Source organism: Eutrigla gurnardus (genome assembly GCF_963514095.1).
Source record: "Eutrigla gurnardus genome assembly, chromosome: 2".
Lineage (NCBI taxonomy): Eukaryota > Metazoa > Chordata > Actinopteri > Perciformes > Triglidae > Eutrigla > Eutrigla gurnardus.
In genome coordinates this window covers 25,190,279-25,214,497 of record NC_139916.1, presented here as the reverse complement: position 1 = coordinate 25,214,497, position 24,219 = coordinate 25,190,279, and the positions used below count along the sequence as shown (strand labels likewise).

The 24,219-nt window shown below is 43.3% G+C and overlaps 1 protein-coding gene across 1 annotated transcript in view; it reads left to right on the top strand.

The window, feature by feature from the left end:
- The window catches only part of fbln2 (fibulin 2), a 76,300-nt gene that overhangs the window by 37,595 nt on the left and 14,486 nt on the right, over positions 1 to 24,219 (top strand). Inside the window, exons 3-10 of the mRNA XM_084039032.1 lie at positions 3,431 to 3,554; positions 4,421 to 4,550; positions 5,451 to 5,637; positions 9,106 to 9,315; positions 10,418 to 10,531; positions 13,081 to 13,182; positions 19,495 to 19,629; positions 22,445 to 22,582. Coding sequence (XP_083895158.1) covers positions 3,431 to 3,554; positions 4,421 to 4,550; positions 5,451 to 5,637; positions 9,106 to 9,315; positions 10,418 to 10,531; positions 13,081 to 13,182; positions 19,495 to 19,629; positions 22,445 to 22,582 — 1,140 coding nt within the window. The remainder of the gene's footprint in view (positions 1 to 3,430; positions 3,555 to 4,420; positions 4,551 to 5,450; positions 5,638 to 9,105; positions 9,316 to 10,417; positions 10,532 to 13,080; positions 13,183 to 19,494; positions 19,630 to 22,444; positions 22,583 to 24,219) is intronic.

Below are 24,219 nucleotides of genomic sequence, written 5' to 3'. Positions count from 1 at the left end.
CAATCATGGGGGAGGCGGAGAGTGAACGTCACAAGGAAACGGAGGCAGGGCGACCCACCCATGACGAAGAGGAGGAACTCGTTCTGAAAAAGGGCGCTACGTCTGTTGTGTGGAACTTTTTCGGATTTAGAAAATCCGACAACGAACAAAAAGCGATACTCTGCGCGACTGTTGCTGCTGGATGTGGAAACACCGGTAACCTCTTCCACCACTTAAAGTTAAAACATGCGAAGCAGTATTATGAGTCTTTCGCCAAAGGCACCCCGTATGACAATAAATCACATTGATGGAGGGAGATAACGGAGGCCATCACAACGCATACTTTTTCTCATTTGTTATTTTTATTTCTTATTAAGATGGAGCTCTGTGTTTACATTTGCACACACACTATAACTTAAGTTAAAGCTGGAGTTCAAATGTTTACCAGACATTTGCACATTCTTTGTGGCTTATTATTTATTATGTTATTATATTTTCTTTAAAATGATGTTATGCTGCTGTGAGAAAATTTAAATAAAAGAGGAAAATGATCAAATGCGACAGTATGGTTATTTTCAAGCCATTAATTGAATTTACAGGGGGAAAAACCATACCGTGATATGAAATTATTCATACCGTGATATAAGATTTTGCTCATACCGCCCAACCCTAGTTCACCCTTTGCAGCTATAACAGCCTCAACTCTTCTGGGAAGGCTTTCCACAAGGTTGAGGAGTGTGTTTATGGAGTGTGTTTTTGACCATTCTTCCAGAAGCGTATTTGTGAGGTCACACACTGATGTTGGACAGGAAGGCCTGCCTCTCAGTCTCCACTCTAATTCATCCCAAAGGTGTTCTATGGGGTTGAGGTCAGGACTCTGTGCAGGCCAGTCAAGTTCATCCACACCAAACTCTCTCCTCCATGTCTTTATGGACCTTGCTTTGTGCACTGGTGCACAGTCATGTAGGAACAGGAAGGGGTCATCCCCAAACTGTTCCACAAAGTTGGGAGCATGGAATTGTCCAACATCTCTTGGTATGCTGAAGCATTCAGAGTTCCTTTCACTGGAACTAAGGGGCCAAGCACAGCTCCTGAACACCATAATCCCCCTCCACCAAACTTTACACGTGGCACAATGCAGTCAGACAAGTACCGTTGTCCTGGCAACCGCCAAACCCAGACTCGTCCATCAGATTACCAGATGGAGAAGCGTGATTGGTCCCTCCAGAGAACGTCTCCACTGCTCTAGAGTCCAGTGGCGGAGTGCTTTACACCACTGCATCCAACGCTTTGCATTGCACTTGCTGATGTATGGCCCACCATGACCTCTGAGCACTATGTGCCTTAGCATCTGTTGACCCCGCTCCGTCATTTTACGTGGTCTACTTCTTGGCTGAGTTGCTGTCGTTCCCAATCGCTTCCACTTAGTTATAATCCCACTGACAGTTGACTGTGGAATATTTAGGAGCGAGGACATTTCATGACTGGACTTGTTGCACAGGTGGCATCCTATCGCAGTACCACGCTGGAATTCACTGAGCTCCTGAGAGCGACCCATTCTTTCACAGATGTTTGTAGAAACAGTCTGCATGCCTAGGTGCTGCTTTTATACACATGTGGCCATGGAAGTGATTGGAACACCTGATTTCAATTATTTGGATGGGTGAGTGAATACTTTTGGCAATATAGTGTAGCAAGCATGACCTCACAGAGCTGCTGGGTTGGCTGAAGACCAGACTAGAACGAATACTAACCTGGGTCAGATTATACCATGTCAGCCCATTCTAGCCCAGCGGGCTTGGATCAGGGATGATAATCAATGTCATGACGTCCCCACAGAAAGTCTCGTTGGACTCTTTTTGCCTTTTATGACGTGCTCCGTCACCGCTGTCACTTTGGCCAATGGGAAAGCACAGAGCGATCTCCAGTAACACAATGGTGAAGCGAAAGACGAGTGATGTTTGAGCTGTAGCCCTGCCTCTTTGATGCATAGGGTTGGGATGATATGGTATTAATCGTGGATATGGATAAAAAACAAACACTCTCAATAAGTTCATCATGGTGAATTTGCATTATCGGGATAATCCCAAATATCACCACAAGTGACTTGAAAACGTCTTGCTTGTTCCCATGGTAGACAAGTGAAAAATAGAGCCTGTTTTAAAAAAAAACTGGACATAATGATTCATTATAAACATGTATTTATACTTTATTTATACTTAATTCATTCTTATTTAAGATTATTTGATAGTTTTTCACTAAAAAGGATGTTCACTAAAAAAAGATCTGTGTTTTATCTGTGACGCAATGACAAAACAAAATGTAAAGTGTTACCAGCATGTCTAAGTGCCATTCTAAGAGTTTTAAGCAAATTGATGGCAATCAAGATAATATCATGGATCACAATTATTATTTAAGAGAATAATCGTGACATGAAAAGTAGAGATGACATCACACATGGTAAAAGAGGACCAGCTATGATTGGTCTGTGACCGATGTGTAGTCTTTATTGCCTTTCTGCCGAGTCCCAACTTTTTGACTCTATAATCACCTGATCTGACATAGTGACCATTGTACCAACACAGATAGAGTTTTGTCTTGGAAGCAGGGTTGTCTGACAAAATTCTTGTTTCGCACAAGTGGATTTGTGAGACACAAACCTCCCTCTTCCCATTTGGCTCATAGCTGAGTTTCAAGATTAAATTTGTGCTGAAGAAATCAGTGCAGAGAGGCGGACTAAACCACTTTGCGACTTTTATAAGGGGTGAGAGGGACTAGAGAGCCTTCACCATTTATTTTTTTTACAAAGTTCAGTGTGTTAACCGATATAAAGTCAGCCAACTTGAAGTTAGTTCTAATGCTAAAACAGAGCAAACAAACCTTTCATGCAAAGCTTGTTGAGGATCTACGCCTCCACCCGCCCCAGTACATACAAGCCGGAGCCCTGGATAGTCAGGCTCACTTTTCCACCCACTATGACACCGCTGCTTGCTCCAGATGCCTTTTGCCAGACATTATGCAGAAAATTTTTACTTTTACCCAGAACACCCCACCTCCGTCCGCATTGCTGCCCTATCGTTTGAGGCCGACTATAAGATCATAAACACCGACTCAATCTTGTTCACAACCCCATGTGTGGACTGCCATTCCACTTAGGATAACTTTCCTCAGACCTGAGTTTCCAGTCATAACATGGGCTACTGTATTCTGGTAACGTGACTGCTCCTCCTTATTCATCTGTTGAAATCTTAAAGGCGCCTCTGAGGCCTGGTGCAGTCTACCATATGTGTCTGTCTCACTGAGTACCGTGTTCACTCCCCTCTTCGGGCTTCTGGCCGTTCCATTCAGCGAAGCTGCGCTGACACCAAGGATTTACTGCTGTTTTTATTCCATCATTCCGTCTTGTGTGCTGGTGCTGATGTATGCATCCCCGCATGTGTCTGGGCCGCAGGTCCAGGTGTCTCTGCTGAAGATCTGCTGCAGCGCTGCTGCGCCGCCGGCCAGAAATGGGCCTCGGAAAACCGCCACTGCAACCACATGCCCCTGCTGAACAACGACATGGACTCCATATGCAGGTAAGCCATGTGGCCTTCGGTGTCAGACTAGTGTTCGTTTTTGCGAACATTTTTGGAAGCTGCTTCGGGGGGGAAAAAAATGAACATTTGTATAATTTGTTGGAGGAAAGAGTGGGTGGATCCAACAACCACAAATCCTAGTTTTTACGACTTTATTTTTCCCCCTGAAATACAGCTAAAAAAGTTACAACTTTTTAAAGAGATATCACACCAATTTTACACATGAAGTTCCATTTGCGCATCATAGGGACTACTACTACTAGCTCTGGAGGGAGCTTCCACGGGTTAGTTGGAGTTGGAGGTTTGAACAGAATCCTTGAATTCAGAGAGTTCTCTCAGAAAGACGTAGAATCGGGGTCACCATCATTCGCTACATGTGTTGGAACAGATCCACAGCAATAGACCATACCCTTACAAATAACATTCAACTCATGTGGCCGGTATGCAAAAAACAGATAAATCACAGCTGGTCTAATTTTGGTAAAACTTAGATCATGATGCAAAATTATTTCAATACGTGAGCGCTTAACATTGTGAAATGGTGGCAGTTAGGTTCAGGCAACAAAAATACAGTAATACGTAATGCCATGTGACTCAGTGACCTAGTGTCACGTGACATAATGCCATGTGACATAACCTTGTCAAGATAAAGATGTACATTTTTGGTTGCACGGTGGACATGAACGCAGGTCACCTGAATGAAACTGTGTTTGTCCACCACTTCTCCCCCTAAATCGTGTTCACCTGTTCAAATCCAGGCTGGTCTGTTGTCTGGACTAAAAAGGAAGCAGGGCTGCTGATTTTCATTCAGTGTGGTGAATAAATGTGTGTGTGTGTGTGTGTGTGTGTGTGTGTGTCCGTGTCAGTGTTGCAGGGAAGCAGTGCTGCCTCAGCTCTGTGAAGGAGAGCCGGTGTGAGTCAGGCATGACGTCAGCCAGAGGAGGGGACACCTGTGAAGTGGAGGAGGGGGAACAGTGCACCGATGACTCCTACCAGGTACAGTACTGTCTCACCACCACCAGAGAAAAGGTTTCTAAGGTTGGAGCATCGGCCATAGAGGTTCTTCATGAGAGCACCAGCTGGAAAAAGAACAAGGGAAGGAACAAGAGGAAAGTCGTGACTGAAAAACATGATGTCATGCGTGGATGGGACGCACATTTTTCTAGACAACAATTTTTATGTGGACCAAATTGATTAAAGGTGCTGCTTCCTCTTGAATAGCATATTAACTGTTTGTATGAGTCATGAAGGGTATAACGACAAAACTAGACCGTGCAAACAGTTGAAACGATCGGCAGGAACTGTGACTCCTTTGTAAATTCCATGATAACACGAACACGGTGTATTTTAGACATCCCCTGGAATATGCTGTTGTTTTGGCCAGGGTGAGATGTCAGATACCAATGCCAGCAGAGAGGCTTTTCTTCAGGTCAGACGGTTTATTTCTTGTTATTGGCAAACAGGTTGAATATATATTGATCAAGAACGGCCCGGGTCCCATTTCTGTCTGCGCCCTTCAGACCTTTGAATGCTTCCATATGGCAATGGGAGTCATGTCTTTTCTCAGAGTCGGCTCCAACAGCATTCCCCAATTCTCCAAGAGGAAACCCGGTGGTTTGGCCCGTGAGCCAGCTGTTTTTTGCCAGGTCATTGTTTTAGAAAAAAAAAAAAAAGGTGAGAGTCTGTTTTGTATGACATGTGGTTCAGCTTTAGGCTGAAATCCTTTACAGTGTGAATAAAGGGATGAACTGCTTAGTTGTTACAGTTTGTTTCCCCCTCCTCCGCTGGTAACAGGGCTTAATGTGGTGGCCATAAAGAGAGGTGTTGATTACAGACGTGAAGGGCACCCCAGTGACACCCTCCTAATAGGCTCTGCTGCTGTGTCTGCATGGGCAGGTGTGCTGCAGCTGCTGTGCCCTTGGCCTACGTGTGCGCAGTGAAGGACGGGGTTGCCATGCCCACCATTACCTGGCTTACCCCTGCGGTCACATCTTCCTCACCTGCTGCGAGGAGGAGGAAGGTCCGAGCCAGATGCCGCTGAGGAGAAAGCAGAAGCCCAGACCGACGTCCGTGCCCAGAGAAGGTATCTGTTACACACTGCACATGGAAAACATTAGTAATGTTGAGATTTACTGTACTGTACATTACAAACACCTCCTGGATTCAGATCTCTTGTGGAAGAGGAAGCTAACAGAGAGATGAAGTCACGCCCTTATTTTTGTAAAATATATGGTGGTAAAATTATCTTTTAAATTGACAAACATCATACGTGTAAGTCATGATAAAATGCAAACAGAATCAATAAATGATCTGTCTCTATCCATTGACTACCATACATATCTTTTCTGAAATAAAGTCCCATGAGGAACACCAGAGGGGCAGGATTTAGCCTCTCCAGAAGGCTGCTTTATAATATTGACAAGAATTCAATATCGGTTCTGTTTTATATTTTATTCATTTATTCAGCCTGTAATTATGACTCAAACAACATTTATTATTTCAACAAAGTAAACTTCCATGATGACAAACGCTGTATAAATGCATCATTATTCCCATTATTCACCGAGGTCTTGGTCTGTAGAGAGCAGGTGGAAACCTTTGAAATGTGAAGCTGAAGTGCCTTAAACTTGCATTCTCTCTGATGGCCATCAGGGGGTGACTCCTCTGGTTGCAAAAAGAAGTCTTATTGCATGGATATATGAGAAAATGACTCTTCTTCTCTCTTGGTTTATTATCTCAGTAAACAATGTAAACACAAGTTTATGGTATCATTCTCTAGTTCCACGTCTTCTTCAATTCAGCATGATGCTCATTCAGTAAATTACGGTAGATTTAGAGTCAAAGAGAAGATGAGGGTAAAGCTTCAGGGTGGGGCTACATTGTGATTGACAGGTTGTTAGCACAGCATGTTCTGGTCTGGGAGCTGTCCATGTTTAAATAAAACCATAAAAAGGAAAAGATTCAACACTCTGTTTTCCAAGATTTTTCTCAAGCTTTCTAACCACAACTGGCAAATTGATTAATGTTTTGCAGCTGTGAATAGCTTCTCCATGTTCTCTATGCATTTCACAGGGGGACAACAGATATTTGGAGTTAAGTTTTTCAGTTTGGATGCACCACAAACTCAAATCCTGCTTAAAATGAATATGTAGTATGGCACAACACAGGAGTCTTCAGACGAGATAAGCTATTCTACTTGTTTACATACATCATTCGTCAAATCTGGACGCTTGGTCAGTGGCCCTAGCTTTCAACTATAACATATAAGTTTCACCTCTGGCCTCAGATTCAGACCTGTCAGGGATGGCGTGTCAGTGTCTTGTTACATGCATACAGCCTCTTTTCAAAATTAACTTCCAATGTAGGTCGGCCCGCCACAGTTTCATGATGAACTCTGTATATCTTAACACTTTTTACATGGCTGCTGGGTGTGGGAGGATCCTCTCCTAAATGAGCTTTGTTCCTCGGCGCGTGCGCCACAATCGGTTGTAGGTCAACCTTGAGGTTTACAGCACCCCTTGACTTTACGTCGCTACTTCCTGGGGTGTGGACGTATGACTAGCCCCGCCCCCTCTCTGCCTGCATGTGCTTAATCTGACCTCCTCAGCAGCTCTGTGGATGAAGCATTTCACTGTAACCACATTGAGGGTTGGGTTGAATGTCACCATTTTGTCCCACATTGAAGTTGATGTCAGTCGAGTATCGTCCGAGTTTGATCTCCCAAAAAGGACAGATGCTCTAGCTTGATTGGTCAGGAGTCACGTTACCATTCAGAATGGTGGGACAAGATGCATGCAAGCTGTGATGAATCAGGAACAGATGGCAGCTCAGGCTGTTGTCTCTCAACTTGTGCCAGCAAACTTTTCCTCCATCTCTGATCCATCAAGTTCACAATACCAGCAACATTTTTTATCAATGAGATTGTCTCAATGCAAAAGCATCCGGATACCTTTTTGCATCTCCTCATATCCACTAAAACGCGGCTGCTTCTGTTCAGTGCATTGGTCTCAGACTCTGTCTTGTTTGCAGCTGTGCGCTTCATTAAAAGGAGTTTGCATGTTTTCCATCAATGACATCAGAGCGATGGGTGATAAAAGACTTTAAGAAGATTACTGTATGACACCTCATTCATGAGTGTTTGTCTGATCTCGCCTGTGCAACTTGATTATATTAGGAAAGCACAATAAAAGAGCTGAGAGGTTTTTGCAGCTGTTTAGTTTATATATCGGGACCAGGTGCGCGGCGTTTATTCACAATGCATTATTAGTCTGCTTTTGTGGCTGTTTTTTAATGGGCATAGTTGTCTCCAAGTGTGACGGTGAGGTAAGGTCAGCCTCCTCTCCTTAGCCTGTTATTTCATTCACAAGATCAGAGGAATTCCTCCTAATCCCGCCCTTAATGGGCCCTGCTCTAAGCATCGAAAGCAGCTAATTTCCTTCAGCTTTAAAAGGGAATTTAAGCGATGTCATTCTGAGGAACCAAACAACCTGCTGAAAGCCGTGAAAGCTTTAGGAGCAGGAAGTCTTCACGCTCTCAGTTAGTGTGTTTAACTCTCACACATGCTCCCAGAATGCATGAAAGATGAAAATATGGGTGACTATTATTATTTCCATGAGTTTTCAGTCTTATGACTCATCGCCTTTTAATTAAAACTGGAAACATTTTATCGCCCCGCTCCTCTGAATTTTAACCCAAGGTACTGGGAGATATTGACTTAATGCCCAGAACTGGATCCATCTCTGCAGAAATTTACTTTTGGGCCTTAGCCCTTGGTGTTTGGGGGGGTCTGTGATGAATTGACATGCTCATGCTCAGTACTGTGGGTTGTTGATTGTATTTTAGTCCAGGGGGCAGAGAGAGTGGATTATGCGTTCAGCAAATCTGATGAATCGTTATGCGAAATGCATAGTTTGCTATTTCTTGTTGTTTTTTTTAATGCAATTCTTCATCCGATGGAAGTACAAGAGGGCTGTAAATTGCGAAGGTGAGGTGGTTCAGGCATCTGATCAGGATCCTCCTGGCTGCCACAAGGTTTTCCGGTCACGTCCACGGGGTAGACCCAGAACACGCTGGAGGGATTATACATCCCAACTGGCCACCAAAGTATTAAGGCACCTAACACAGCTGCGGCTTGTTAGTGTGAGCGCCACCTAGCTGCTCACTGGAGTAACTCTTTAGTAATTGACAAACAGCAGGCAGCAAAACACTGAAAATATGGTTAACATGCAGGTGGCATCCTGGTTGTGAAAAGTGAAGCCAAACCTGAAGCGCCTTAAACTTGCATTCTCTCTACTGGCCATCAGCGGGCGATTCCTCTAGTTTCAAAATGTTTTTGTGTACCATGTGGAAGTCCCTCAAGAGAAAGTGTCATATTTTAGGTGAAAACTTAAAATGCTATTTTAAAGCAGCCTTTGTTATTGCTTCTTGTAATGATCTAAAACACTGGCTGTAAATGTAAAGGAGGAGTAGGTGTTGTTTTGTGTCTTCAAGTCAGTTTCATGACATCATGAATTGTGCAGGATGAATCATACCCTCCTCTCAACCCACTTAGTCTCAGACAGCAAGTTCCCCAAGGAGGCCTTCTCCATCAGTGCCACGGATGAAGCTGCCAATGCAGTGGAGGAGCAGAAGGATGTGGATGAGTGTCAGCTGTACCCGGGCCAGCTGTGCCAGCACACATGCACCAACATCTGGGGCTCCTACCGCTGTGGCTGCAACCAGGGCTACATCCTGCAGCAGGACGGACACTCCTGTGCACCAGGTACGGTGACTCACCTGGAAGGCTCACACGACTCTGTGACTTACGTCATCATGTTCCTTGTCTTTTTGAATCAGTTGATTTATTATCTCAGTAAACATTGTGATCTATAGTTTAAAGTCTTCTTCAAATAGACCTTACATCAGGGGATGCTTTAGGGCGGGGCTACCTTGTGATTGACAGGTTGCTGCCACAGTGTTGCTACCATCATTAACACGCTACCAATGCAATAAGCTTCAAAGATGACTTGAACACATGGCTGTAAATTTTACCTAGAAACTTGGTAAACAGCTTCACACCAGAATCCAGATGGATCGAGATCCAGTAAGGATCAGATCCACCCGTCGCTCCAAGATGGCGCCAAAATGTCAAACTCTTCAGGCTTCAAAGCCCTAGTCCACAAACCAATAAATGACCTCACAATGACCACGTCCAGTTCTTATGAACAGTCTATGGTCTTATCCCAAAGTCTGGTCTGTTCGGGTTTTCTTTCTACTGTATATGTGGGTAATCTTCACAGTCTTTAAAATTCTATTCATGTTGTTTCCTGTTTGACCTTGTGTTCCTTCACTTTTACTAACACCCCCAAAGTCTGACTGGAATTCACTGATGAGGATGATGAGGGATTTGCTGAACTATAAAACTGAAGTATTTTACTTCCAATAAAAGCTTAAACACAGTAAGCTTAACGTTAATGTGATGTGTATCTATGGTATTTGTACTGTGATTATAATGTGGTTAAACCAACAACAGATTTCCCCATCATACTTATGGCACTTGAGAAAGAGCCGTTTAAACGGGCTCATCAAAATTCCCCACAACCTCAAGTGAAAGATAATTTATTCACAGACCTCTATAAACAAGTTTAATGGCAAAGACATGCAGCCTGGGTCCAATTATGTCCCGTCATTGGGAAGTAGATATTATGTGGAATAAAACTCTTTTGAATATTGGTTTTATGCACCACAAACATGTGACTCTGAATACATTCTGCAGCGTTTTCAATTCATTTGAAGGTATGAAGTAATTTCCTTTTTGTAGTTCAACCCTTCAATTAGCCAGAGTGCTTCATAAAGTGACACGTTCTCGCCGTTTCCATGTGCAGTGAGTCCTGAAGAGGACAACGGAGTCCCAGAGTACAGTCCCGCTGTTGTCCATACACACACCACGACATCCAGCGCAACTACCAGCAGCCCGGCCCGCCCCCACCCATGTGCAGGTAATGCCAACTCATTAAAAAATACACATTCAGTCATATTTGATACTTAGATTCAAGCAGTTTTTACAGACTGCTAAAGACGAAAAGATAACGCAAAAAAGGCGGATTGCATTTGTAATGTCTAGGGAGAATTTTGATTTATATGGTTGTAAAATAAGCTTGTAAACTATCTCCTTGAAACAGTCCGGTGACCCATGTTGCCAATCGGACTGTAAACAGTGAGCAGAGCAAGAGAAAGGAAGTCTGAGCTCAGATATTCTGGCTACACTGACACCAGAATTTTACACCTTTGCTCCCAGAGGCCTGTCATCATCACACCAATGTCCAATGGGTTGCAAGATTGACCCTTTAACCATTGCTGTTATTAAATACCTGGTATACCTTCAGGCTTTTTTCACTACATTATTTCTCTGGTGTTGAGATATGGTTTATGTATGTCAGGACTGTGTGTGCATCAGTTACTGCGACGGCCTTGTTTTGCTCCTCGGTGGTCGTAAGATACACGTAGGTTGATAAAAACCATCTAGTCTTCTCAAACTCTTCTCAAAAACTTGAGATGTCATCAAGTACAACATCTGGAGCTGCTCCAGAGACAATGAATGGGAGACTTCTTTGTGGACCCCAAAAGCTTTCTTTTCTTTGCTCTCAGCATCTCAATAACATATTTACCAATTCATCTCCATGGAGCAGTTTCACACCTACTCGATGACATCACAAATTAGCATTTTCAAAAGGGATACACCGATTCCGACACTGGGTATCGGTCCGATACTGTGTGTGTGTACTTGTACTGCAGTGATATCGGGTAGGCGGCGGAGCAGGAGCAATGTCAGCCGTGATGTGATTCACAGCTGTAACGGCGCCACACGCTCTCTGTTGCTAATGTTGGGGCTAACTGCTACATTCACAGCTGTAACGCGTCTTTCCTTTAGTGCGCTGGAGCTGCTGACTTCATAGTCACCGTCATGCGCTCTCTCTCTCTCCAAGTAATTATAAGAACTGTTACAACATTATTAATGTGCATTTTTGGACATATTTTAAATTTTGGAAGGCCTATTGTGAGTACTTGTACTTGGTCTGAAAAAAGGGGGATCCCTAGTTTTCAAATTTGCGTTTTTAAATTTGGGAGTCATTCATGTCTTAAACCAGAGGAATAATGTATGAATTTTAAAATTGACAAAGTTCCCTTTCAAAGACTTCAATAAAGAGCCTGTCAAGCTTTTTATCAGCCAACATGTTCAAAATGTTGATAAAAACACTTTTAATGTCAGGTTGTTAGACAAACATCCCTATGTGGGGGTCTACTTTGTTCCCTTGTTAAATATGTCCTTGTCACTCATGAACTTTGATGACCAAACTACACCAAATTATATCACAATAAGCCTGGCAAAAATAATTGCCAATCACAGTATTAATATTTACAATATTTATACTGATCATCAATATTGTTATCACTTATTACAAATAAGGCGCACATATTTTTAAAGTGAGGTGAAAAACAGTTGAATTGTGTTAAATAAGAGTCATAGGTTTCCCTGCATGAATAAACTATAACTATTTACATTAAAAAAATATTTTTGTATTCTGTATTTTTTTAAATTAAAGCTTTTTCTAGCAACTAAACAATATTTACAAGAATGTAAATTCACCACGATGAGCCTACTGTGTTTGTTCCCTTGTTTTCGTTCCATCCTTACTCGCTTGCCGTTATATAACAACAAACATCCAACAAGTGCGATGCTTGTCAGAGAATAATGTTTCCCATTAAGACAGAATGTAGTCGAGAGCTGGAGGCGGGACGCAACTCAACAGAGGCGACAGTATCCTCCAGCTTTAGTGTTTTGGGCTGAAGAGAGTGTTTCATATAAGGCTGTGAAGTGTACAAGCGGTCGCTGGAGTCTCCAGCCTCAAACATCACGTACAGAGTCACCAGGATGCATCTGCTCAACAAATCAGCTGTGCTTTTATTGAAACCAAGCATGCAGGGCCGGCCGAGACCACTGACATGATGTGTACGAGTGCCTTCATGAGGCGAATAACTCCCTTATGAACAGAAGTAAAAACAGTGGGAGTCGCCTGGCTGCATGCACTCTCACTGATAAGCTGTTCAGTCATAGACGATGTGCGGTGTCTATGGTGCTGCACCTTCATGAGCTGAATCAGATCATGAGGAGATCAGCAGCCCTCGAGTCTCTCCTCTACCCTCAACACAAAGCCCTTCTCCTCCTCCAAAGTGTCTCCGGTTGTTGCTCATAACAATACCCTGATCAATTTATCAATGACACTCTGGTGAGACATTATGTGGAAACAGTTCCTCTTTGCAACAGGACCATCGGGCTGTTTATTCTATTGTGTTGAATGCGATGGCTCATAAGAGGGTGTGAAGGTGGGGCCCCCAGGAGCCTCAGGGAGCAACAACAGCGTAATGGATTACAGAGACGGCAGAGAAATGTAAGACATTACGGGTGAGCGGCCGTCCTGGAGGCGTCGCTCTGTGGAATCCAGAGATGACTGTGATCATGCTGCAGGTTTTTTTTTGTGTCCCGCAGAAAATGGTCCATGCAGTCAGCAGTGCACAGCGGTGGCAGGCCAGGCTCGCTGCTCCTGCTTCCCAGGGTTCTCACTGATGACGGACGGACACACGTGTCAAGGTGAGGCCGATGCTCCTGCTGGTCGTTCGCCAGTAATTGGACGCTCGTATGTATCCCTAAAGCTGTGGTCTGTTACCTCGTGCAAACCCTGCTTGAGGGATCGAGCTGGGTTTGCATGAGGTATCCAAACAACCCAACACAACACACAGCCGCATGAATGAACAACACATGTAGCCATGGCAACAGAACAAAAGTGCAATTGAGCATTTTGTCCAGAAACCAGGACACCTTTTAATTGGATGCAGTCACTGATGAAGGAGGAGAATGCAGGTCTTGTGATAATAAACAATGCACTGACTGATGAGGCTCCGGCGTCATGGTGCTGGAGCCTGTTGCCTGGAGCATTAGCCAACCATAGCCAATTACCCTGTGGCAGCTACAGCTGCAGTCACCAACACATAGCACCTGTGTACTTAGCTACTTTACAACAGTTGTAGTTTAGATGACGATAATGAAGCTCGGCTGGCTGCTGCTGGCAAATTTGTGAAGAAACTTATGGAAACACTAACAACTAACTTTTTTAATTAAGACTTGTTAGTAGATTTATTCATCGGTTTAGGTCTTTGTTATAAACAAGAAAATAATGAAGAATATCACCAGTATATCAATAAATGATCAGTTAAAAAAAAAAGTACCAAAGGTATTATATAATATAATAATATCACTAACTTCCAGGCTACGGTGTGTTGGATTGGATGGTTGCAGATTGAGTTCTCCACGCACTCCTCCCTTTCCAAGACTGCGGTGACGTGAGCCACCAAGTGTAAAACCGTGGTAACGCCGTCTGCATTGCTCAGATGCCATCTTTACCGTAGCAACACTACTCTAGGAACACAAGTCACAGCATCTGGCGTACCACGGTTTTGCTCTTATTTGTTTATTTGCTCTCACGGTTACCAGTGGACCCGACTGTGTGTCTTCTCAATGATGATTCCTGCCCTTCACTTCCCAACAAAACGCGAAACGTCTGGCTTCAGAGCCAATAATCGGTGATGCACGACCAAATACTTGATATTTACATTAAAGGTCTACAAATGTCTCATACTGTTGGATGGTGGAAGGGAAGGGTGGAAAGGGGGTTAGGGGTGTGGTTCGCTGGGTAAACCATCAAAATGTAACCACTTGTATTTTCACTCATTTTGTGTTGTGACAAATGGTTGCAATTTAAAAAACATCAAATATGGTCACTCCTGGCTCCAAAAAAGCCAAGATGGCGACGGTACAAAATTCCAAACTCAAGGCTTCAAAGCGGTCGTCCACAGAACAATGGGTGATGTCATGGTGACTACGTCCACTTCTCATATACGGCCTATTTTGTTTTACATCTGAATCACTTGCTGGGAAGAATTAAAAGTTTGATTAAAAAAAATAGCACTGAGCACTAAATAAACAGCTGTTGGAGCTGAGAGTTTCACTGTGGACAAAATCATCACATCGATAGACCATCGATTGTGGTGCGTTTCCATTAATGAGTAGCAAATACACTGAGCCATGAACAGGGTGAAAACTTGGGGTCAAATTCCCTTTGTGGACAGAAAAAAGACACATGGTTCACCTGGAATTCAACACACAGCAGCTCGGTACGTGTTGCTTGTCCACATGGACTGATGCAGTGACACATACAGATGGGTAGGACGTGAGTCAGTGATATTCACATGAAAATAGTTGGTAAGAATACATTTTCATGTGCTGCTTAAATGACTGGAGGTCTGCTTCCCTGCACGTGTGAGGGTGAATGTATACAGGGGAAGTGCAGCCTGGCTGAGTTTATTTAATCTGTCCCTCCGTCAGCAGACGGGATAATACCTCTGGATGCATAAGCACTGAATGAGAGTTTGGGTTTCCCCTCCGATTTCACTCCGCTCAGCGAGCAGAGGGAGGACCCAAAGTGTTCCCACATGTGAAGATGTGGGTGGGCAACTTCTGCTTTAGCCTGGAATGGAACAAAGCAAATACCAATACAATGCGTGTGAGGAGGGTATTTGAGGATTTACCAGAGATACATTGTGACATAATGTATGGAGTCCTTGTCGGCGTAGCAACATCATACAGACATGGAAAAATCAGTGATCTGACATTTGTTTAGCAAGAAATAAGAAATGATATTAATCCAATATGGACACAGTGTGATCTCTTCATGTACGGGGAAACTAAAGCTGCTTCTCTCTGCATATGAATGAAGAGTTTAACACAGTGGAGATCCTTGCCTTGTGTTTCAACCAGGATGGGATGTGTGAGGAGGGTTTCATACACATACCAGAATAATGTTTTATACTTTAAAGAGTAGTTCTGGCTGAAGTTCCTCCAGTCTGGAGATTTAAAAAAAAAAATCAGGCCTCCAAAACATGAAAAAGTAGTATGAACATATTGGGAGGGAGGGGAGAGGGACACACCCAGTCATCAGGCGACTCATTCTCTGTAACCAGTGAAGCGTAGAAACACAGTACAGCTCATCAGTGGAGGGATTTATCCCGTTTGCATGGTACCAGGAATTACACATGTTTGTCAATTAAAAAGATTTTACAAGCGTATTGTCTCGTGGACAGACTTAACAAACCATTACTTCTGACTTTTTAACAATTGCCGTCATTATGTCGTTACTTCGGCATAATCTTTATCCATTTGTTGCAATTAAATCACAACAAATCTTTTTGATTTCGGCACATACGGCTGTTTGAGGAAATATGAGTCCTGTTATTCACACTGAAAACAGCTTAATTCAGTTCGCCGAGCACCTCTGGGCGATGCTACGAGCTCAGACAGGATGCCGTTTTATTCAGCGTATCTGGGACTCCACAACATGTACAAAGAAGCAATGGTGGTGATTTCAGCCATGATTGATGAAACATTATCGATGTCTACACAGAGTTAAGTCCCGCCTCCTCTCCGGCGCGCCCAGCCAAGGCGATGCTAAGAAACACAAATGATCACGCAAATAAATACAACTGATCCTGCGACCAAACTCTAACGAATTGCGACATGTAAATTTGATTAAGCCTTACCCTTAATGCTCTCTCTCCACAGACATGTCATTTGTATAGGCGAGGGGCAAAATATACCCATATACGTTGGTTATTAGCTAGGAAAAAAATGTTGGGGGTTCAGATCCTTTGTAACAGTAGCCACCATCCTCAAATTCACCTCTACAACATGTTTTGGCAGCTTATACCTGGTGTTAACTATGGATGAGGCTGCGGGTGCTATCGTCTCCGTGGTCACGTGGCTAACATGGGATTGAGACATGGCTCAGATAGCTGGAGGCTGATATCACTCTGCTCTGCTGGAGCTCGTGGAGGATATTAACCCTGATCCACCACATGGTTCTCAGACTGGTGGTCCCGCCCAGCCAAACAAAGAGGAGCCTTGTGGACCGGTCCAGGGTCGTCTTTTTAGCCACTGCATTCAAAATAAATAATCAAATTGATATAAATTCCCTTCATAGGGCTGAAGAGATTTTTCAACAGTGTGTCCTTTAAGAAAGTGTGATAGTCTCAGTCTTCGTGCTCCGTATTCACAGAAGCACAAAGACCAGTGCAGGCAGCACGACTACACCATGATGTATTCACAACCATGAAATGCTTTTTGATAGTTTAGCACCCTGCAGGTCATATGAGAACAGGTAGCATTACAGCACACTTAATTGATTATTTTGACTTTAACTAATTCTCCTCACAAGGACATTCAGCTATCATTCAGCTGATAAAGCCTGAAAGAAATATTGCTCACTGCGTGTCGTTGATGGAAATGACCACACCAGTACTTAAGAGATGCCGATACCAAAGAACTACTTTATTTGACATTTAATTGTTTTTCTACTTAATTCAATACTCTCCATGTGAATGGAAACATTAATTTAGTGTGCATTTAATGCAGCAACAAATTGGCCAAAATTAAAATTCCAGTATATATAGTGTTTAGTATACAAACATAGGAGTCCGTGTTGGCCTGACATCGGTGCCTCATTAAATCCTGCTCACAGCTTGTGATCCTCCCCGTCCCACCAGTCTCTAACCCTAAACCTCCCGTCTCAAACCCAACCTGCAAACAAGCCAAGGCTGACTTCATCTACCTCAGCTTGAACCTAATGACTCTCTCCTGCTGGGTCCTGGTCCAGTGTGGAGAACAGCAGGCTGTGTCTGCTCCTGTGTAATGGGGCCTCCTGTCAGACACATCCCCGTACACAGCCTCCTCAAAGCGTGTTCCCTCCGCTACAGTCGACAATACGCATTTGTGTTTTTCGAAGAGAAAGCTCTTTCTTTCCTCCATGTATTGGATCACTTCACCCCTCACAACTGTGTAATGGGGCTGTCCCTGGGGACTAGTTGAGTGGGGGAGGTAGGGACCTTGAGGCAAAAGAGACTTTTTCCTTTTTTATTTCTACTTTTCCCCTCTTTGGATGACGCAATGGAAATAACGCTGGCCACCAGAGTGGAAGGAGAAGGCGACTTTCTGCACCACTCGCAATACCCAAACACTGGAAACGGTCCCGTCAATGCTAAGGCTAACGCTAAGGCCGGGCCCAGAGGAGGCATTCAGTGTGACTCGCCCCTGAAATATACTACCAACAACAGACGTCTCCCAGTTGGGGGGAAAAACGGGGTCATTTGCAAAGGCAGGCCCCAAAACCAGAGTATGTCACCAGTGCACCGCCTGGACAGCATGAGGCCTCTACAGAGTTACACCACGTTAAAAGGGGAAGTCGTTCATTTTAGTGGGTATGATGAATGTGTTTGCTGCAGCTCCATGGAGTCCCGTATAATCCATGTTCTGTGGTGTGAGAGGTGATGTTTGTGTAGTTCTCTGAGGTGTGAAAAGCGCTGCAGAATGTTGCTCACACACCTGCTGGAAACCTCAGATCAGTGGTGCCGGTTTTCTTTCCTCCTCCCGCTCCCCGTGGGAAGGTGTTGCAAGGCACACACACGTTCTTGTGAATTCCCCGTGGCAAAAGCTTTCAGCAGGGACTGCCGGCAGATCACAGGCGACACGGGAGAATATGTTCCCCTCGTTTTGCTGCCTTTTGTTTCGCAGCCATTGGCTCCTTCATGCAGATTTGTGCAAGACCTTTTTCGCCGCGTTCCCTGTGGAATGGGCCATATTTCGGGATGATTTTGAAATATGGATGACTGCCACACTCCCCCTCGTGCATGCACACGGATGGGCAGATACACGCACAATGACTCCTAGTCCAACGCTATCAGCGCGTCCAGCTAATCGACCACGCGCTGCGATAAGGGAAGTTTGTGAGCCAAGGCAGAGCGGCGATCCGCTGTCTCGGCATGAGCCCACCATCATAAATCAACAGCGCCTGTTTACTGGCTTGTTTGACTGATAAAGATTCACAGGTTTCAAACTGTGTGTTTTATTTCACACAAACAAGTTATAACAAGAACAAATGTCTTTTTGCCTTTTGCCCAGACTGATATTCTGAATTTAACTTGGGCTTTAGAAAGCAGTCGCTGTCCAAAGTTGATATGATGTCCTGCCAAATAGGACTCCAGGGTCGATTCTGTGAGAGCGATGTGAGCTGAGTCTGAAATCTTTATCCAGCTAGAATGGAAACGGCCTGTTCGTTGGGGTGGAGGGAAGCTTTTGAAAAAAAAATAAAATGTGCTTTAATGTTATTTGGTTTCATGCTGGCATACTATCTGGTACTATCATCGACATACAACTCACTAAATAATCACTGTAATTATCAGAAAAAACAGACTCACACAATGTTATTTTTATTTGTCCTTAACAATAAAACATGTTTCTTAACAAAATGTGAGGTAAAGTGAATCCAGCATGTGGAGATCCTGAAGTGCTTGTAAGCAATGGAATCATCTGTGAATCGTCATCGTAGCTGAGTTTAGGCTGCTGATAGTTCACCACCATCATTTATTTACATTTAAGGCATTTAGCAGAAGCTTTTATCCAACGCGACTCACAATAAGTACATTTGTTGGAAGAAAGTGCAACAGCATATCAGTGAATCTCAGAGACTGTAGTGTAGATGTAGTGAGGAGAGAGAAACGAACCCGTTTCACATGCAGCCAATAGGAAAACATGTCATTTCCTCTTCTGCCTGGTACTCCTAGATGTAAGAATGACTTCCTTTGTTAGTGTATTTCGCTGACGTCGGTCTGCTGCTGACTCACGGAGCCCCGTCGTGGTTACACTCGAGGGCACGGGGAAGAATTATGCAGAGACCCGGTCCGTCACGGACCTCCGAGAGTCGGCCTCACCTCCACCTCATCATCATGCGCCCTCTGTCCCCGACTCCCTTCCCTCATTTCACACACAGTCGCTGTTGTTGTTCTTCCTCTCCTGCAGATGTTGACGAGTGTGCGACCAACACCCACAGCTGCCGGCCCGGCGAGCGCTGCGTGAACACCGTGGGTTCATTCGTATGCGAGCTGCAGCTCACCTGTCCTGCAGGCTACCAGCTGAGGAACAGTGTGTGCGAGGGTGAGTTCATCGTTCCTGATGCATTTCATTAAGCCAATTTATCCAGCAGTCACTTTCAGCGCCGCTAAAGGAGTCGGCGGAAATGCTGATGTTTTGTTTAATATGCAGCACAGGATGTCTCACCTTCTATTTAAAAAGAGAACGGAAAGAAGACGCACTGTAAAGTAGAAACCAGAACCCTGTCGCCAGACAATGACGGCAACTTTGGATGTTGTTTCTTTGAAAGTAATAGTTCAATATTTTGTATGTTGTCATGCCCAGAGTTAGATACTAACAATGATACCACCCCAAATCTGTTTGGATCATATGAAGCACATCTAAAGCTCACTGGTTACATACATACAAATCAAGGTGTAAATTATGTGGTTTTATGGGTGTTTATTTGCTGGCCCGTATCCTGGTCAGGCACATTTACTTCCTGGAATCTCTGCTGGTTGCCTAGCAACCTCACAGGGAGAGATCATTTTCAATTTTGACATGTTTAACTTGTTCTCTGCTGCTTGTGATCGTCAGATCCACCCGTCGCTCCTCCACAGTCCAAATATGGTCAAGATTATAATGCCTTCATTTAAGGCTTCAAAACTGTAGTCAATGGGTGATGGGTCACCATGACTACGTTCACTTTGGTATATATCTGGCTCAGACCAATAATACTCATTTATATGTACTTACCAGTGTTGGGCAAGTTACTTCAAAAGCGTAATGCATTATTTATTACTTGTTACTGTCATTTCAAAGTAGTTAGTTACATTACAATATTACTGTCTTTGAATTGTAAGGCATTACACTACTTTTACATTACTTTTGCATTACTTTTCGCCAAAATAAAAGGAAATATGGATTTTATGTTCTCAATAGATCTTCTTGTGTTCAATGCAGCTCATTACACAGCAGGATGTGATGTTATTCGCTTCAAAATAAAAGAACGAAAAACGGAAAATGACTCGTATCCCGTTATTCGTTTTAAAAACGGAAAACGAGAAACGGAAAACGACTCGTTAACTGATATTAGAGGATGAAACTGATATTCGGGGATGAAATAACAGGGCTATTTTTCATTCCAGATTTGCCGTACGTCCTACCTGAGACATTTAGGGGAGCTCTAAAACACTGTTCATAAACGCTCTGACAGCGTCTGACGCTCGCGTTTTGAAGTAAACCTACTGTTTTAAACTCGCACCAAAAGCGTTATGACGCGGACATGAAAGCGGTTCAAAACCGACGGGGAGAATCGGAGCCTCCGCCTCCTCGCCGCCCCTCAGCTGTAGATCCTCGGTGTGACCGGCTTTCACACTTTTCCAAAAGTGGAGCGTTAGCCCATCTCACGATAGCGAATGTAGAGTCCGACTCTGCTGCTGCCGTCATCTTCTCCTCAATCACTAGCAGTAAGAGGAAGTTAACATTTGCGCGGATTTATGTATCCTCTGTGGATCTCGCAGTGATGGCGAATTTGTATAAAAATAACACACCAATTGATTTTGGGTTTAAAATGCATTGTAACGCGCGTTACTGAGATTTGTACCGAGTAAATTATTACCAATTTTTTTTGTAATGCCTTACATTACCGCGTTACAGCAAAACGTAATGCATTACAGTAATGCATTACTTTTGTAACGCGTTACTCCCAACACTGGTACTTACATACCATCTTCAGGTTGAGAGGTTCTAAACAGTGTATTTCTTTGTGTGGCGTGGAGTGTGTTCCTCGACATTGCCAGTTTCTCAGCAACTTAAAGAGGATCCAACAACCGACAACACACAACAGCTCTGGAGTGTGTCGTTGCTCTTTCTCATTGTATCAAATCCAAGAATAATTTGTCCTTGAAGAGTCCCTTGAGCACTCACAAATCCCTAAATAACAGACTGCAGCGTAGTGCATCATTGAATGGATGTTCCCAGCATTATTCATGTTTTTAAAGGAACAGCGTTTAATCAGACGGCTCATTTTCACCCTCCGTCCCTGTTTAAATTAATATAATCAACATTAATGACAGAAATCTACACGAATGGGCAGAGCAATGCAGTTATGTACAATGATTTTAATTCTTAGACCATCCCGTGACAGTTATACGTCTGTGGTCATGACTTTAACGCAGCGCAGCCAGCAAGGCTCCATGGAGAGCTCCGCTCCTGTTTGTGGGCCCGGTAGTGATGCTGGCGCTTCGGTTCAGTATGTGACAAGATAATCATCCTGAGAGGAAGCTCTGCGCCGGCGGGAAAGCACTTTGAAGCTCTGTGACTCATGTCATCAGCGTTTGGCACCAGGGAGGACTAATCAATGTTGCTGGATAATGAAGGTAATATTTAGTCGACCATCAGACGGGGGGGGGGGGGAACTAATTAGCTGCATGAAAGAAAGAAGAGATGTTTGCTGTGACGTCAGGAAGATGTCACTCTGATGCAGATTGCAAGAAAAAAACCCAAATTAAGACCTTCGGCTTGTGTGTCACAGGACGAATCTCAGAGGAGCCAACATAATGTGAACTCCAGAGAAGCAGGCTGGAGGCACGGGGCAACAAATCTTCCATTTAAATTCCATCCATCGCTCATGAGATTCAATAACTGTCATTTAAGAAGTTTTGTTCAACTTCCGTTAATTACAGAGTTCTGATAGTTTTTTTTTTTATATACGAGGGGGATTTTTTTTCTTCCTGGAGTTGAGTTGAGTGAAAGTTTTTGAGACGCTGCACATGTTTAGTCTGTGCTTGAGCCACAGTGCCACCTGCTGTACCGCCGACTCGTGAAGAGAGTTGACAGCACTTTCAAACTTGTGTTTTGTGAAGATTGCATTTATGTAACCTGTTCTCTCTTGCAGACGTGGATGAATGTGCGCTGCGATCCCATAACTGCGGTTCAGGCTCCGTGTGTGAGAACACAGTGGGCTCTTTCCTGTGTAAACACAAACACAAGTGCATCAGCGGCTTCACAGAGGACTCCCATGGCAACTGCATCGGTAAGAGACTGTCACAACTTTACTAAAAGACATCATTTTAAATCCATGTTTTACTGTTTAAGCTGAAAAAAGGGAGTCTTCTCTGTTATGGTAGATAATCGATCACATCACAGGAGCAGGAATCTTGTCTGCACTTCCTTCTTCCATGCACATGTGACACTAAAACCATGATGATCTGAGGGCTCCCAAAGAATTCAAGGTTCATTTATTGTCATTGTGCAACACAGGGATGCAATACAAAATGCAGTTGTAGCCCATTTGCTCCACAAGAAAAACAAGAAAAAAACTAAACAAAGCCAGTCAGGGCCGGCTCTACCTAATTTTGTGCCCTAGGCGAGATTGCTCTCCGGTGCCCCCCCCCCCCCCCCCCCCCACACACACACACACACGAATTACACCAGCCAAATGAACAATCACACATGTTTAATTTGAACAACAACAGCAAACAGCAAAAAATCACAACTTTCAAGTATTGAATTACAGCAACCACAAGAACAATCACAACAGTTTCATTTGAACAACAACAACAAACTTTCAGGTAACTCTTTCCAGCGTGTCTTTCACTTCAACTAAAATTGTACACGTCTGGACTTCCTTGCAGCAAAAGCATCTATGGTATCATCAAATGACACCTGCCTAGACACTTCACGGTTGATGCTCATCAGTGCAAGTCCATTTAACCGCTCTTGAGACATGGTGGATCTCATGCTGAATCAGCAGCACCACATTTTAGGAACATTATTGTTTATTCATTTGTTAATATTTATTATTTTCAAGAGAGAACACACAAATGACTGGGAATAGATAAATACATTGCCTTGCGGCGCCCCTCCAGCAGATGGCGCTCTAGGCGACCGCCTATATCGCCTATGCCAAGAGCCGGCCCTGAAGCCAGTCATTCCTGTAGTACATTTCTAGAATTTGCATCAGAAGGAATGTAAACAAAACAACAAAAACGATCTCTGGGCACAAAACATGGTGGTCAAAGGTCACTGTGACCTCACAAAACACACGTTTGGCCATAAATCAATAATTAATATGCTAATTATGACAATTTCACATGAATGTCGAATTGCAAAAATTACAAAATGATGACATTTTGGACGTTGATGTACTGACACTTAAGTACTTGGTAGATAATTCTATTTTTTACATATTTTTTGATAACATGTATTATAACTGTATTGTATTATCTAGATTATAAATATTATATATATATATATATATATATATATATATATATATATATATATATATATATATATATAAATCCCACCTAATGTATTATTTTTTAAGGCACTAAACCTCGTCAAGTAACCTACTGCTTATAATGCGAGAACAAGGTTTCCAACAAAAGAAAGGGGACCTTTACAAACTATTGTCTGGGGAAAAATGAAATGCCACTTGATGTTGTCAGAAGTCACAACACAGAACTCTGATGCTTGCAGCCAAACAAGAAGGGGAGATCTAAAATTTGATATAAAAACACAATAATGACTAAATAAAATGAATGCTTTTGAATGCAAAGTATTCATAGAAATTACAAGGCTTCGTTTTTATGAGACTTTCCAAGATTGTTCTTTTTTTCCATTTACTTTTACCAATTTTAAGAAATAACATTTTATCATGTTCTAGTA